The sequence below is a fragment of the Drosophila miranda genome, chromosome 2 (assembly GCF_003369915.1).
Source record: "Drosophila miranda strain MSH22 chromosome 2, D.miranda_PacBio2.1, whole genome shotgun sequence".
In the NCBI taxonomy this organism is placed as follows: domain Eukaryota; kingdom Metazoa; phylum Arthropoda; class Insecta; order Diptera; family Drosophilidae; genus Drosophila; species Drosophila miranda.
Window position 1 is genome coordinate 15,022,097 of NC_046675.1, and position 14,284 is coordinate 15,036,380.

At 46.0% G+C, this 14,284-nt stretch overlaps 6 protein-coding genes across 7 annotated transcripts in view; 5 read left to right on the plus strand and 1 right to left on the minus strand.

Annotated features, from left to right (window-relative positions):
• Positions 1–476: 476 nt before the first annotated feature.
• Positions 477–1,324, plus strand: LOC117187091 (UPF0692 protein CG33108-like). Its single transcript, XM_033388957.1, has 2 exons — positions 477–796; positions 858–1,324. Exons 1-2 carry the CDS (start codon positions 566–568, stop codon positions 1,164–1,166), a joined length of 540 nt encoding a protein of 179 aa, XP_033244848.1. The 5' UTR covers positions 477–565; the 3' UTR covers positions 1,167–1,324.
• LOC117186911 (U6 snRNA-associated Sm-like protein LSm3) lies at positions 1,324–1,862 on the plus strand. The gene is made up of 3 exons (XM_033388238.1): positions 1,324–1,344; positions 1,397–1,510; positions 1,572–1,862. Exons 1-3 carry the CDS (start codon positions 1,324–1,326, stop codon positions 1,860–1,862), a joined length of 426 nt encoding a protein of 141 aa, XP_033244129.1.
• Positions 1,863–3,254: 1,392 nt separating this feature from the next.
• On the plus strand, positions 3,255–4,741 carry LOC117187090 (ras-related protein Rab-7a-like). The gene is made up of 3 exons (XM_033388956.1): positions 3,255–3,450; positions 3,516–3,872; positions 3,947–4,741. The coding sequence occupies exons 1-3, from the start codon at positions 3,271–3,273 to the stop codon at positions 4,031–4,033; spliced, it is 624 nt and encodes a 207-aa protein (XP_033244847.1). The 5' UTR covers positions 3,255–3,270; the 3' UTR covers positions 4,034–4,741.
• A 433-nt stretch (positions 4,742–5,174) lies between these two features.
• LOC108155644 (UPF0692 protein CG33108) lies at positions 5,175–7,086 on the plus strand. The gene is made up of 4 exons (XM_017286593.2): positions 5,175–5,494; positions 5,556–5,809; positions 6,591–6,687; positions 6,755–7,086. The coding sequence occupies exons 1-4, from the start codon at positions 5,264–5,266 to the stop codon at positions 6,974–6,976; spliced, it is 804 nt and encodes a 267-aa protein (XP_017142082.2). The 5' UTR covers positions 5,175–5,263; the 3' UTR covers positions 6,977–7,086.
• Positions 5,894–6,552, plus strand: LOC108155646 (U6 snRNA-associated Sm-like protein LSm3). The gene is made up of 3 exons (XM_017286596.2): positions 5,894–6,042; positions 6,095–6,208; positions 6,270–6,552. The coding sequence occupies exons 1-3, from the start codon at positions 6,022–6,024 to the stop codon at positions 6,444–6,446; spliced, it is 312 nt and encodes a 103-aa protein (XP_017142085.1). The 5' UTR covers positions 5,894–6,021; the 3' UTR covers positions 6,447–6,552.
• Positions 7,087–8,179: 1,093 nt separating the features above from the next.
• The window catches only part of LOC108155643 (phosphofurin acidic cluster sorting protein 2), a 36,360-nt gene continuing 30,255 nt past the window's right edge, over positions 8,180–14,284 (minus strand). Inside the window, exons 6-12 of one of the 2 annotated variants that reach the window (XM_017286591.2) lie at positions 13,189–13,531; positions 11,947–12,075; positions 9,849–10,443; positions 9,296–9,779; positions 8,675–9,233; positions 8,485–8,601; positions 8,180–8,405 (exon numbers count right to left, since the gene is read on the minus strand). In XM_017286591.2, the coding sequence (XP_017142080.1) occupies positions 8,275–8,405; positions 8,485–8,601; positions 8,675–9,233; positions 9,296–9,779; positions 9,849–10,443; positions 11,947–12,075; positions 13,189–13,531 (2,358 nt within the window). In that variant the 3' untranslated portion in view covers positions 8,180–8,274. The remainder of the gene's footprint in view (positions 8,406–8,484; positions 8,602–8,674; positions 9,234–9,295; positions 9,780–9,848; positions 10,444–11,946; positions 12,076–13,188; positions 13,532–14,284) is intronic. The other variant, XM_017286592.2, reaches the window with a different exon arrangement.

The following is a 14,284-nucleotide window of genomic DNA, read 5'->3' on the forward strand; positions in this document are numbered from 1 at the left end:
TATATGTATATTCTACTCGTACAAAATATAGTTTCTATGTAAATTGGTCCTTGTTTCTCGTCTATTTGGTCTGTACTTTATTCCACTAATTAATATAAATTTGTATGCGTTTCTTTTCGGTTTACTTTACACAATAAAAACTTTAAAAATCATTAATAAAAAGTATACAATTAAGCTAAATTTAATTGTTTCCCTTTTTATACCCAGCACTCAGAGTGTATTAAATTCGTAAAGATGTGTGCAACAGCCAGAAGGAAGCGTTTCCCATAAAGCATATGTATATATTCTTAATTTCGGTCTGTCTGTCCGTCTTGACGAGCTCCTGGATCTCAGAGACTATACAACATAAGGTAGGGATCATATCGGGTCATTATTATAGTGACTACCCCTATCTCACTCGCGCACTCTTCCTCGTGAAAAGAGATAGAACAGCTGGTGCTAACATAAACCTGTTAAATGTAGCTCAGCTGAAAAAACAGCTGTGCATAGTAACATAGAGCTGTTGAAATTCTATTATGCTGAAAACACCTCGGCTGTGAGGAATTTATTTACATTTTTCGTTGCAATGCCACACATCTCGGCCCCGCCGCCTCCACCCCCACTACCATCAGGTATTAACAAAACTACACCTGTGGCGTCACCCAAGGATCGCCCGTCGGTGATTAATATATCAGGAGACAATTGTGCCTGGGCCTGGGAATATCCAGAGCTGCAAAAAGGATGCTACCTGAACCGTGTGTGTCAATATATCCCACCAAATCAATGCCAGTACTATACTGTGGCCAGTATACTACAAGTAAGTATTGTGAAGGACTGTATCATAAATGTCAAAATGACTGGGTGGGGTGTTCTTTCAGGTGGGACCCACGTGTGGCTTGACTGCCGTAAGTATGCTGCTCAATGGAAACCCCACCGCTGCACACATTCTAGAAGATGCCATTGCACAGGAGTACACAATCAATGGGGAAATGTTCAGTGCTCAATATTTATACGAACTGACGCGCAAACATCTGCATGGACACGGACCCGGTGCGTGTCAATTGCACGAGGGTCGCCTCTGCTGTAACAAGGTCACAGAGCTCCTGCGAGCTGGTGGCTGCTTGCTTGTGCCGTATCCTTTTTCAAAAGAAAATCTTAATTTTAAGTCGTTTACTTCGGTCATTTAAAAACCATCTTCCGCGCATAACAGCACAGTGTGTGCTCCCAGTGCTGCCACCCTGCGCACATGCTTTGTGGTGTTTTTTAGTGCTACGATATCATCAGCAAAACTGAGTTTTGGATTCACGATTTATTAACAAAAAAAAGTGTTGTTTGAATAATAAAATGGCCACCGAAGAGGAGCAGGTATGTACTATTGACAAATGCCAATGAAGCCCTCTAATTCTCGTACTTGCAGCTCAGTCAGGTAATTTTGCCGGTGAAGGAGCCGCTGGATCTAATTCGCCTGAGCTTAGATGAAAAGGTGCACGTGAAGATGCGCAACGAGCGGGAGCTGCGGGGGCGTCTACATGTAAGTTGCAACACTACACATAAACTCAATTATACGCTCAAGATAATCCTCCGTTTAATAGGCGTTCGATCAGCATCTGAACATGGTGCTGGGCGATGCAGAGGAGACCGTCACCACCGTGGAGATCGACGAAGAAACATACGAGGAGGTTTACAAAACCACAAAGCGCACCATTCCCATGCTGTTTGTGCGAGGCGATGGCGTTATCCTGGTATCGCCAGGATATTCCCTTCGCGAGAATTTAGCGCCTTCTATTACCCACGGTTGCTGTGATTACGCAGTGGCCTCGTCATGGCTGCTCTTTGTTTGCGCTGGCGTCACACTTTCTCCGATGAGCACTCTTGCCAGCTAATAAACCAGATCATAATTGTAAGCTTTGATGCGGGCGCCCGCTTATCCCCTCGTCCTAAAACACGGTATCACAGCTCAACGATCAGTCATGTCATTGTTTCCTGACAAGCATGAGTCATCCATTGGCCTCTGGTTTATCAACAGCCCCACACTCCACTGCTCCTATCAATAGTTCGTCATGTCTGCGTTGACGAACAGGTCCATTGATGGGACGCCAACCCAGCTGTTGCTGGGCTACATCGAAACCACTCTTACCTGCCGCCCGTAATCGAATTACAAGAAGTGGATTCTTTATTATACCCGATACTCAAAATGAGTATTCGGGTATATTAGATTTGTGGTAAAAGTGGATGTGTGTAACGTCCAAAAGGAATCGTTTCCGACCCCATAAAGTATATATATTCTTGATCAGCATCAATAGCCGAGTCGATTGAGCCATGTCTGTCTGTCCGTCCGTCCGTCTGTCCGTCTGTCCGTCCCCTTCAGCGCCTAGTGCTCAAAGACTATAAGAGCGAGAGCAACGATGTTTTGGATTCAGACTTCTGTGATATGTCACTGCTACAAGAATATTTCTAAACTTTGCCCCGCCCACTTCCGCCCCCACAAAGGGCGAAAATCTGTGGCATCCACAATTTCGACGATACGAGAAAACTAAAAACGCAGAATCGTAGAAGATGACTATATCTGACACGTAGCATAGCCGGCTTTGCTTAGAGTAAAACATTAGCGCCTAGATCTCAGAGACTATAAAAGCTAGAGCAACCAAATTTGGTATCCACACTCCTAATATATCGGACCGAGACGAGTTTGTTTCAAAATTTCGCCACACCCCCTTCCGCCCCCGCAAAGGATGAACATCTGGGGATATTCACAAATCTCAGAGACTATTAAGGCTAGAGTAACCAAATTTGGTATCCGCACTCCTGTTAGATCTCACTATAAAACGTATATCTCAAAATTTCGCCCCACCCCCTTCCGCCCCCACAAAGGACGAAAATCTGTTGCATCCACAATATTGAGGATACGAGAAAACTAAAAATCAGATCAGAATCATAGATAATGATCATATATATCAGATTGCTGAATCTGGATCAGATCAGATCATTTTTATAGCCAAAAGAAACAAATCAATTTGCACTGGCTACGCAGCACCCGACGTCACGCTCAGACTGATTTTCTGTCTCTCTCGCACGCACTCCTTGTCGTGTCGTTTAATATTAGCGGCGTCTGCCGGAGGAGAGCCATACTGACTTAGTATCGGGTATAACTGTAGAGTTGCGGTGTCCGCAGCAACTCACAACGTTCCCCCTCGTTTTTAACCTCGAATCGATATATTTGTTTATTTTGCAGCGATTGCCAAAGCTTAAAAGAGCCAGTGGAAGCAAACCGCCAACAGAGAATACATCAAAATGGTCACCCGTAAGAAATCTTTGCTGAAAGTCATCATACTGGGCGACAGCAGTGTGGGCAAGACCTCACTCATGAATCAGTATGTGAACAAACGCTTCTCTAACCAATACAAAGCAACGATCGGCGCCGACTTCTGCACGAAAGAGGTGGTTGTCAACGACCGTGTGGTCACAATGCAGGTAAGCAGACTGATAGAGGAGATCATTTTCCACGTGGGATTAAATCCATGCTATTATTGTTTCAGATTTGGGATACAGCTGGTCAGGAACGCTTCCAGTCACTCGGCGTGGCTTTCTATCGCGGCGCTGACTGCTGTGTGCTCGTTTACGATGTGACGGCGCCTAACTCATTCAAGAATCTCGACTCCTGGCGCGACGAGTTCTTAATACAGGCCAGTCCACGTGATCCCGAGCATTTCCCCTTTGTTGTGCTAGGCAACAAAGTGGACTTGGATAACCGCCAAGTGTCCACGCGCCGGGCACAACAATGGTGTCAATCCAAAAACGATATACCCTACTATGAAACCTCAGTCAAGGAGGGCATCAACGTGGAGATGGCGTTTCAGACTATTGCCAAGAATGCGTTGGAGCAGGAGGCAGAGGTTGGTGCCCACACAATGCTAATAACATAACTAATGTACAAAAGAGATCTAACAAATGTGTTTTCTTAAAACAGGCTGAAGTTATCAACGATTTCCCCGATCAGATCATCTTGAATTCTCAAAATAATCGTCCAGGAAACCCTGACAACTGTCAGTGCTAATGTAACAACAACAAAAACGCAACGTGGATAATTACAAAATCTATGTTATAAAATAATATTTGCAACATAATTATGAACATGAAAAGCAAACACACACGGAGGACGAGACGACAGAAAGTGTTCTATGATTAAGTAAAACAATTTCAGCAAACAGCATAGTAATTAATTATTTGTTAGGACGACAAGTTCAGAAGTTCAGATCAACATCAGCAGACTCGTTTTATGGGCCCCTGGCAATGGCCCCTCCCTCTTCAAATACCTAACCCTGACTCTACTACCTACAATCTAAGTAAACGTTCAATAAATAGGTATGCTCTGTGTACTCGTATCTACATAACATATTCATATGCAGGTGTCCTCCGCTCCTAGTACTATTTTTGCCATTTAATTAGTAAAATTTGTATGCACGCAGCAGCTGCTGGGCTTTGCAACAGGCACCATTGAGAATACAATAACAAAGTATCTTCGAAGCAAATAACAAAATCTTGTGATTGTAAATTTAATAAAATGAAACATTTTTTATTGTATCTATTCTATCCATTGTATTATCCATATAATTTTAATTTGCATTTTCGCATCGAATTGGCAACAATCTGGCTCCCCAAAACTTTCATCAACTTGCATAAGATTCGAGAGTTATTTTGATTAGTTAATTACGTTACTGGTATATGTATATTCTACTCGTACAAAATATAGTTTCTATGTAAATTGGTCCTTGTTTCTCGTCTATTTGGTCTGTACTTTATTCCACTAATTAATATAAATTTGTATGCGTTTCTTTTCGGTTTACTTTACACAATAAAAACTTTAAAAATCATTAATAAAAAGTATACAATTAAGCTAAATTTAATTGTTTCCCTTTTTATACCCAGCACTCAGAGTGTATTAAATTCGTAAAGATGTGTGCAACAGCCAGAAGGAAGCGTTTCCCATAAAGCATATGTATATATTCTTAATTTCGGTCTGTCTGTCCGTCTTGACGAGCTCCTGGATCTCAGAGACTATACAACATAAGGTAGGGATCATATCGGGTCATTATTATAGTGACTACCCCTATCTCACTCGCGCACTCTTCCTCGTGAAAAGAGATAGAACAGCTGGTGCTAACATAAACCTGTTAAATGTAGCTCAGCTGAAAAAACAGCTGTGCATAGTAACATAGAGCTGTTGAAATTCTATTATGCTGAAAACACCTCGGCTGTGAGGAATTTATTTACATTTTTCGTTGCAATGCCACACATCTCGGCCCCGCCGCCTCCACCCCCACTACCATCAGGTATTAACAAAACTACACCTGTGGCGTCACCCAAGGATCGCCCGTCGGTGATTAATGTATCAGGAGACAATTGTGCCTGGGCCTGGGAATATCCAGAGCTGCAAAAAGGATGCTACCTGAACCGTGTGTGTCAATATATCCCACCAAATCAATGCCAGTACTATACTGTGGCCAGTATACTACAAGTAAGTATTGTGAAGGACTGTATCATAAATGTCAAAATGACTGGGTGGGGTGTTCTTTCAGGTGGGACCCACGTGTGGCTTGACTGCCGTAAGTATGCTGCTCAATGGAAACCCCACCGCTGCACACATTCTAGAAGATGCCATTGCACAGGAGTACACAATCAATGGGGAAATGTTCAGTGCTCAATATTTATACGAACTGACGCGCAAACATCTGCATGGACACGGACCCGGTGCGTGTCAATTGCACGAGGGTCGCCTCTGCTGTAACAAGGTCACAGAGCTCCTGCGAGCTGGTGGCTGCTTGCTTGTGCCGTATCCTTTTTCAAAAGAAAATCTTAATTTTAAGTCGTTTACTTCGGTCATTTAAAAACCATCTTCCGCGCATAACAGCACAGTGTGTGCTCCCAGTGCTGCCACCCTGCGCACATGCTTTGTGGTGTTTTTTAGTGCTACGATATCATCAGCAAAACTGAGTTTTGGATTCACGATTTATTAACAAAAAAAAGTGTTGTTTGAATAATAAAATGGCCACCGAAGAGGAGCAGGTATGTACTATTGACAAATGCCAATGAAGCCCTCTAATTCTCGTACTTGCAGCTCAGTCAGGTAATTTTGCCGGTGAAGGAGCCGCTGGATCTAATTCGCCTGAGCTTAGATGAAAAGGTGCACGTGAAGATGCGCAACGAGCGGGAGCTGCGGGGGCGTCTACATGTAAGTTGCAACACTACACATAAACTCAATTATACGCTCAAGATAATCCTCCGTTTAATAGGCGTTCGATCAGCATCTGAACATGGTGCTGGGCGATGCAGAGGAGACCGTCACCACCGTGGAGATCGACGAAGAAACATACGAGGAGGTTTACAAAACCACAAAGCGCACCATTCCCATGCTGTTTGTGCGAGGCGATGGCGTTATCCTGGTATCGCCACCCATGAGGGTTGGCTAGCGAGTCCTATTCTATTCTGTTAATTAAGATAACCAGCATTTTATACGAATTGTATTTAATAATAAAAATCACTTGATATTGTGCGTTGACTGAGGTTTCCCTGAAATATTTTGTTGGTTTGTCCTTAAATCCTGTATATCTCAGTTACGATGCTGATGTCAATCATGCGCCTTGCTTAAAGTCTGGGCACCGTGCCCATTGGGCGCTCATTGTGGGCTACCTAGTGGATGCCCATGATAAGGTGAGTGGATCGAAGGGACCCACCCTCTGTGATATCCATCAAGCTATAATCTGGTATTTATTCACAGTTTTATGTCTTGGCACGTCATGGAAAGACTCGTAATTTAGCCGTCTGGTCCCTGGACGAACTGAGCGAAAGCAACGCCAATCTGCGGGAGTTTGGCCAGCCCAAGGGGTACCCGGACCTCACGTTCCTACAACCACCAGGCGGTCTTGGAGGCTCCATGGGCCTGAAGGAGCGCGCCATCCTTATAAATGGTCTGCCACAGCAGATTCTTCATGTGCGATGATATTTGACCACTTACTATTTAAATAAAGACTCGGAATTCGTTTCGTATTTAACTTTAATACATACATATGTTTAATAGTACATTTATAAATTACACGCCTTACAATATTTCGCTTCGCAACGCATTCTGCACTCTATTCAACGCAATCGCAAGCGATTTCTAGCTTTCAGTTCAAACAGGGAGGGGGGCTTTGGGAAAACACGCAGACGAGTTTCGCATTCAACTACTACACAAAGGGAGGGGGAGGAATACGAATGCGATTACGGGGGGGTTGGGGGGATTACATAGAATATATAATATACATATATGATATCGAACTGCCACTTTACTGTCCGTCTCGCGCCTGATGTCTCTCTGCTGTATACTCGTACACGCACACACACATGCATATATGTAGATATATGCATATGTATATAAATTTAGTTTTGGTTTAACTTTCGCTAATACAATTTGAAATTTCAAAAAATCACAACAATAAGAGTAGTACACACATGGTTTTTTTTGTATAGGTTGAATATATATGTATATGTATATTGTATATAATTTCACACACAGATATTTCTGATTTAGGTAGTATATAGACGACGGGTTTGGTTAAATATGTCAAGTAGTTGTAGGCTGCATAACATTTAGATACTTTTTTGATAGTTAGACCAGCATATTGGAGCCAGTGGTGGTTCCGCCTTCGGGTGGAAAGATTGTGAGATCTACCGAAGGACTCCAAGTGGACCCCACCCATCTGGCGGGCTGTGATAGGGGAGGGAGGAAGGGAGGCTATCTGCTATAACATGCCAAACGGGGCAAGAGCAACACGAGGTTCATAGAAGTTTTTGAAACGGCAACTACAAAGTTTAGTTTTTTTACGTTTGTTTTTTGCTTAGTTCTTGTACAGGATATATTGATACGCGTTGTTCATACTTTTTGTCGTTTTCTATAATTAAGCTATTTGAAGCTTGTCAGTTAGCTAATAGTGTTTCTGCTGATGTCTCTTATCGGTCTGCTTCTCTGTTGTGTGATGTGTTGCTGTGGCTGTGGGGGTCGTAAGTATCGGTTGAATTCACAATTTGTTTGCGGAAATGAACTTAAAGAATATTTACCACCTAAATGGTTTTATTAACTAAAAATTTACAAATTCTAATTATATAATAAATTATCATTCTTCTTAAGTTTATAATAATTATTGCAGCGCAAGTGCTCGCCATGCATGAGGGATGGTAGAGGGTCTGTGTCTGTGTGTTTTAGTGTCTCTCTGTGGTTCTCGGGGGAACCCATGTGAGCGCGCTTGACGATTAAAATGACTAGGATAATTCAGCACAGGACATGGGTGTGCAACCGATGAGAGCGATGGGGAAGTTCTTGACGTGCGTCTGCCATTGCGACGAGACCTGGAAGAACTTGACTCCGGTCCACTCGGTGCCGTCGATATACACTACGAATACGGAATGGAATTCGAATGAAGTCAGTACACACTCACGTGTGGACATATGTATACAAGAGGGATCACTCACCACGCAGTGGCACTGGATGCGATTGCTTGGGTGAGCAAATCAGACGTGCCACGCCTTCGACGCACTGTTCCTTCTCGAGATCACGTTCCTTGTCCTTCTTCTTGCCCAGGCGCATAACTGAAAAAGGGGCGCAAAGGGAGTGTAATGAATGGTAGTTCCTTTAAGATTCATTCCATTTTGGCATTCTTACTTTGCTTCTGCTTCTTCTCCTTGGTGGCGAAACTAACAGTCAGTCCATTGAACATATCACCCAATTGCTGTGCATGCTGTGGCAGACGCCACACCTGCAGATTCCTAAACGTACTCTTAATGCTATTCTTGCCACCGCCGGCATCGCCGCCCTTCGACGTGCTGCCCTTCGACTCCTTCGTGTGCGTCTCCCCCGGCCGCACCAGCGGCCAATAGTCGACCTGCAGTTCTACTGCCTCAACGGCGGCCAAAGCTCCGCTGAAAGACTGCTGCTGCAGCGACGAGGGTGTGCTCAGCGGCTCGCTGGTGTTGCGCTCCCGATGCGACGAGGCCGATGACGGTGGCGTCTGCAGTGGCGGTGAGATGCGTCCCAGGATCTGCTGCTGGGGAGGCGAGCCCGATACGGCGCCATGCACATTGGGTGAGCTCTGGCTGCCAATGGGTATGGCCGAACTGCTGGCGGATGAAGAGTTCAGCGCAGAGAGCGCTGCATTCGAGCCAGCAGTATTCTCCTCGAGATCCAGCGAGGCCTGAGCATCCGAGTAGCCGATGCGTACGTCCTGCAAATGAAACGAAAGTGTTACACAGGGCAGTCCATTGGGAATTGGGGCTTCGTGCTTACACTAACGAACGGCACAAAGATCTGGCAAGAGTCCTCGTCCTTGTAGTTGACCATTGCCTCGGCAATGGGTATCTGGGTGCAAGGTCCGGCCGCATGCAAATATCGCTGGATGCGCTGCACCAGCTCGGCAATGTCCGACTTGGCCACACCAGCCGCATCCGCCAGATTGGCTGTCAGAGCGGTGGCATTCACGGTGGTCACCGCACTCACGGCCGCCGCTGTGGCCGCCGCCCTCTCGCACAACTGCATCCAGTTCTCGGAGCCGAACATCGCTGCGTATGCCTGATCCATCTGGCTGAGGTGGCGGGCCACGCTGCCGCAGCTGCCGCCGATGGGCACTAGATAGAATCGTAAATGGTTGAGCCAGTCGGGCGGACGGACGCCCATCAGCTCGACATAGTGCCGCAGTGTGGCGCCCTGCAGCCAATCGCCGCCAATAAGCAGCACCTTGACCGTGTGCGGTGGCTTGGCGTTCGAGTTGCAACTGCAAGAGAAAGGGGAGAGAGATTGATTGTTATGTTTTGCTTTGGAGCGGATTGCTGCATCTACTTACTACTTCTGGATCTTGGCCATGAGTGCCTGCAAGACGGCCTTCACCTCGGCGGTGTTCTGTGGCACAAAGGCCGGCTTGAACGAGTTAGCAAAGAGCGTCACCAACTTGGCCAACAGACTGCTGCCGCCCAGGGCCTCGGGGGGACTGATGATGGTCACCACCTCGGGTATGGCATTGTCCTCGCCGGCAAATACACGACTCAGCTGGTCGAGCAATAGCTTACGCGGCTCCACATTGGTAGGCGACAGACAGGTCTCCAGCACAGACCTGGGCTCCGTACTCAAGCTTAGTGTGTGCTTCCGCTTGCCGCCACTCTGGGCGCTGTTGGGACCTCCGCCGCTGGTGCCGACAGCTCCCGCTGGATATGGCGCATTGCTGGATGTGCGGAACAGACGCGCAAACTTCTCGGTCTGGACGGGCGTCACCATTCCGGAGGCACTGCCCATGCTAGTGGCCACCGAGCTCACGGGCGTCAGCTGTTGCTGCATCCGCATGTAGTCCTTGTCCCGCGGCGGACTGTTCTGTGGATCCGAGTTCTGGCCATCGGTATATCCGGCGTTTCCCTCATTCCCGGAGCTATCATTCCCACCGCGATCTGTGATAAGAAAAGGTGGCAGAGTCAATAAGGTGTATCTTTAATCTCAAAAGAACATAGTGGGGGGAAAACAGAGAGAGAAAGAGAGAGAGAGAGATAGAGACAGAGACTGGGAATTTGGTGATTGGGGGATTGGGGGTGTGCGCTCAGGACTGATTGGACTGATTGGAGACATGCAGTACAAGAAAGACCCAAAACACACACATGACATGAAGATCAACAAAACACACAGACCGTGAGACATGGTGGCGGTGGTGGCAACGAAAATAGCCGCTCGCCCTCCCAAAAATAGAACCAATGAAGAAAGAGTTTCCCCGCGTACATACGTCGTCGTGTAAATAAATAATAATAAAAACGCTGGCCCGAAAATATAATTAAAGCTTTCTTTATTTTATTGCCGTCATGCTCGTGGAACGGTGTAGGGTGTGCGGGGGTGTGGATGGCGGCGGAGTAGCCATATTTTTGAGGTCGAACACTTCTTGGTTTCTGTAGCCGCGGCACACGCTACAAAGGTCCCTTGAATGTTTTTCAAAATTAATCAAAAGACGCACGACATGAAAATGCAGGGGGGGGGGGGGAAAACAAATCCAAGAATGGGGGTAATGGGAGGAATGGGAGTAATGGGGGGCGGGACACGTCCAACAAGGCTGTGCGATTAAGGGCATTCTAGTGGGGGGGGGGGGGGGGGGGGGGGAGATGGCGTGGCGTATGTTTTAATTGGAAAACTGATTCAAGTGCGTTGTCGCTTCAATTGTCACCATGATACGAGTAGAGTAGTACATACTAGAGAGACACGCACAATCACACATCATACATGTATGAAGTGTGCATCGCCACCCTCATTCAGGGGTTTATTTTAGGAACCACACAACATGCATGCACCTGAGAGATATATACTATGTATCCAACTAAACACAAAGTAAACAATCAATGGGTTTGACGCACAAATCACTGGAATTAAGCACCCCGTAGCCCGTGCCCCATTCCGTTACCCCAACCCGCAAGCGGCACTATCATGCAAAAGTGTTGTGCAACGACTAAAAGTACATACAGGATACAAAACATAGGTATATACATACATACATCTATGTACATGTGGCGTGTGTGTGTGTGTGTGAGTTGCTGTGTATCTATCAGTGGGCTGTGCGTGAGTGTGCGGCATAGCAAAGGATTAAGTAGAAGAAGGAGGAGTAAATGTACAAGTGGAGCACGGGAACAGCTCTGCTCTGCTCTGGAGGAGAACCGTTAACTTATGTACAGTCTGATGGATTGGGTGAGTGCTTTTGCAGGTGTGTTTTTGGACTGGACAACGGAACGGAACATTGTGTGGGTGGACCATTCTTTTGGTGGGAGCATACTCGTATTTCGTTGCAATTTTTTGGGAGCTTTTGTTTTCTCTAGAATTTTGATTGCGATTTGATATGTGGTAATTTATGGTGTTTTTTTTTTTTTTTTAGAGTAGAATAGAGAGGAAAGAGAGGTTTTGCTGTAATATACACAGACCTGGTGTTGTTGCCGAATTATTATTGTTTGTTAAATGAATGCATTTTTGGTTTTGTTTGTTATTTTCAAGATTGTAAGATGAATTTGTCAATTGGTCGCTTTTATCCGATGATCGGCGCTCAGAGTTGCCTGCAAGAGAGATTTTTTTGTTCAAGCCATGCAAAATGTTGTTTTTGTATTTGTATTTCTGTTTGTCTTTAATGTAGTAGTAGCTTTTGTTGTAAATGGTATAATTGTGTTTCGCAAAATTACGTTTCGCTAGTCACAAAATAAAGATTAAATAAGGATGTAGTTATCGTACAGGAAGCGGAGAGGCTCGACTTAAAATACAGTTATTATTCATTTTTAATTTTCTTTTGTTTTTTATTGTTCTGCTTTTCTGCTTGTAAAGTGTGAGAGGCCCCGCCCCTTTCTATCCGCCCCCTTGGGCAATGGTCAAGAGAATATTCTGCTATACTATCTCTGGTGCTCTCCCCCTCGCACTCTCACTCTCACTACTTCCATGCAAAACAGTTTGTCCTGCTTCACTGTGTGGGCGTGTGGCTGTGTGTAAGTGTAAGCGCGAGTGGGTCTGCTGCGTGTGTGCGTTTGTGTGTGTGTGACATTGTTTTTCGCAACTTTTTCATAGCCTTGCATGGCGGGGATATGATCCCCTTGGCAAGCACTTTGCAATGCAGAGAAATGGATATACTCGTAGTATAGGAATTATTGGACCCATCCATCATGGACTCATGCCGTTGGCTTCCGCTAGGGTATCAAAAGTGCCAAGGCACGAATGTAGCCTTCCATTTCTTGTTTTCTTACTTCCTCTGCAGCCTTGACCCAAACTCTGCCGACAATGGCAGCAGCGCAGCAGACAGACAGACAGACAGACGGCGAGACAGCGGACAGTGAGAAAAAGTGTGACCAAAAATAGAGTCTCGTCTCGTCTCTCGCAGTGGAAGCGGAACAACACCCACACCCCCGCGCTGTGTGTTTTTTGTTTGTTTGTTTGCTGTGTGATATGCAACGTAACGCAAGAACGCAACGTCAAACGTAAACGTAATAAAACGCAACGCAAGCTCATACGAAACGCATTACGGAAGAGCCAAAACATGAATCAAAGTTATAGACAGAGCAAAAGAGTAGCTTAATTAACAATTAATTCATCAGCCATCAGGCATCATCCATTCCATTCATTCATCTATCCATCCAAGAGACACATACATAGGTAGCCACACACATTACAAATACCGTACTCACCCATAGTGCCAATGACGAGACTCGCGCCGCCACCGCCTGCCAGGAGCATCGGGCAACCGTTGCCGGCATCGTGCAGCATGATCCGCGAATTGGTAAAGAACGGACGCAGTGAGGGCTTGGGCGTGGAGCCGATCGAGATGCTGTCCATGTCCGGGCCGGAGTCATCGCCCTCGCAGCAGGACAGCGACTCCAGCTCCTGGAAGAGTGCATCCAAGTCGCGCTCTTCTCGCAGCGCAGCCGTGCCCCTGTGCCCGGACTCGCCCTCCAACTCCTCGCTGACCTTGAAACGCTTCATCAGGGCCACAATCTTTTGCTTTAAGTTTCGCTGCTGCAGCGAAATTGTCTGTGGAGAGAGAGAGAGAGAGAGGGAGTTAGTAGGGCTGCCAGATAGTTGGCAGATGGCGGGAGAAATTTAAATTGCAAGAGACAACTTCTCAAGAGTACGAAAGACAGGGGGTTTTCAGTTCTTAAGAGGTGACAGGTAGCTTAGAAAGGGGTACAGGTGCAGGTGCTTCCCATTTGCACCACTTTCCCAAAGAAGAGGCGAGCCTGAATAGTAGCTATTCCCCATCAGGCCCCCATCATGATTAACTGCATCTTTTACTTGCCTCCCTCCTTACTTGCCGCTCCTCTTAATTGCCACAAGTTTAATCTAAACTTGCTTATTGGCCATTAAACAAAATCTCAAGGACCTGCCTGGAGGGGGACGACGACGACAACTCGGCTGTTAAAGCGTTATGCCTCGTTCTCTTTTAATTGCTCCTCTCGGTTCGCCTCTGTTCTGTTCTGCTCTGTGCTGTTTCATCCGGTTCTCTACTGGCGTTCTGGCTGCTGTCATTAGCCATGTTTTTATCTACGGCAGACATTCAAAATGATCCTGCGATAAAAAGGCATGACAATAAAAGCCGCAAGCTAATTTTACACCTGTGCGGCGGATGTGGCCAGGTGCAAGGCGAGGGAGAGAGAGAGAAGGCCATTACATAATTGGCCCAAACAAAGCTAAAAGCCTGAGAAAGCTGTTGAAATATTTAGGCGGACAGTTTAGGGAAATTGTCTCCGGCTGTTTTGTATGTACTGCCATTACTTTGAAAATAAA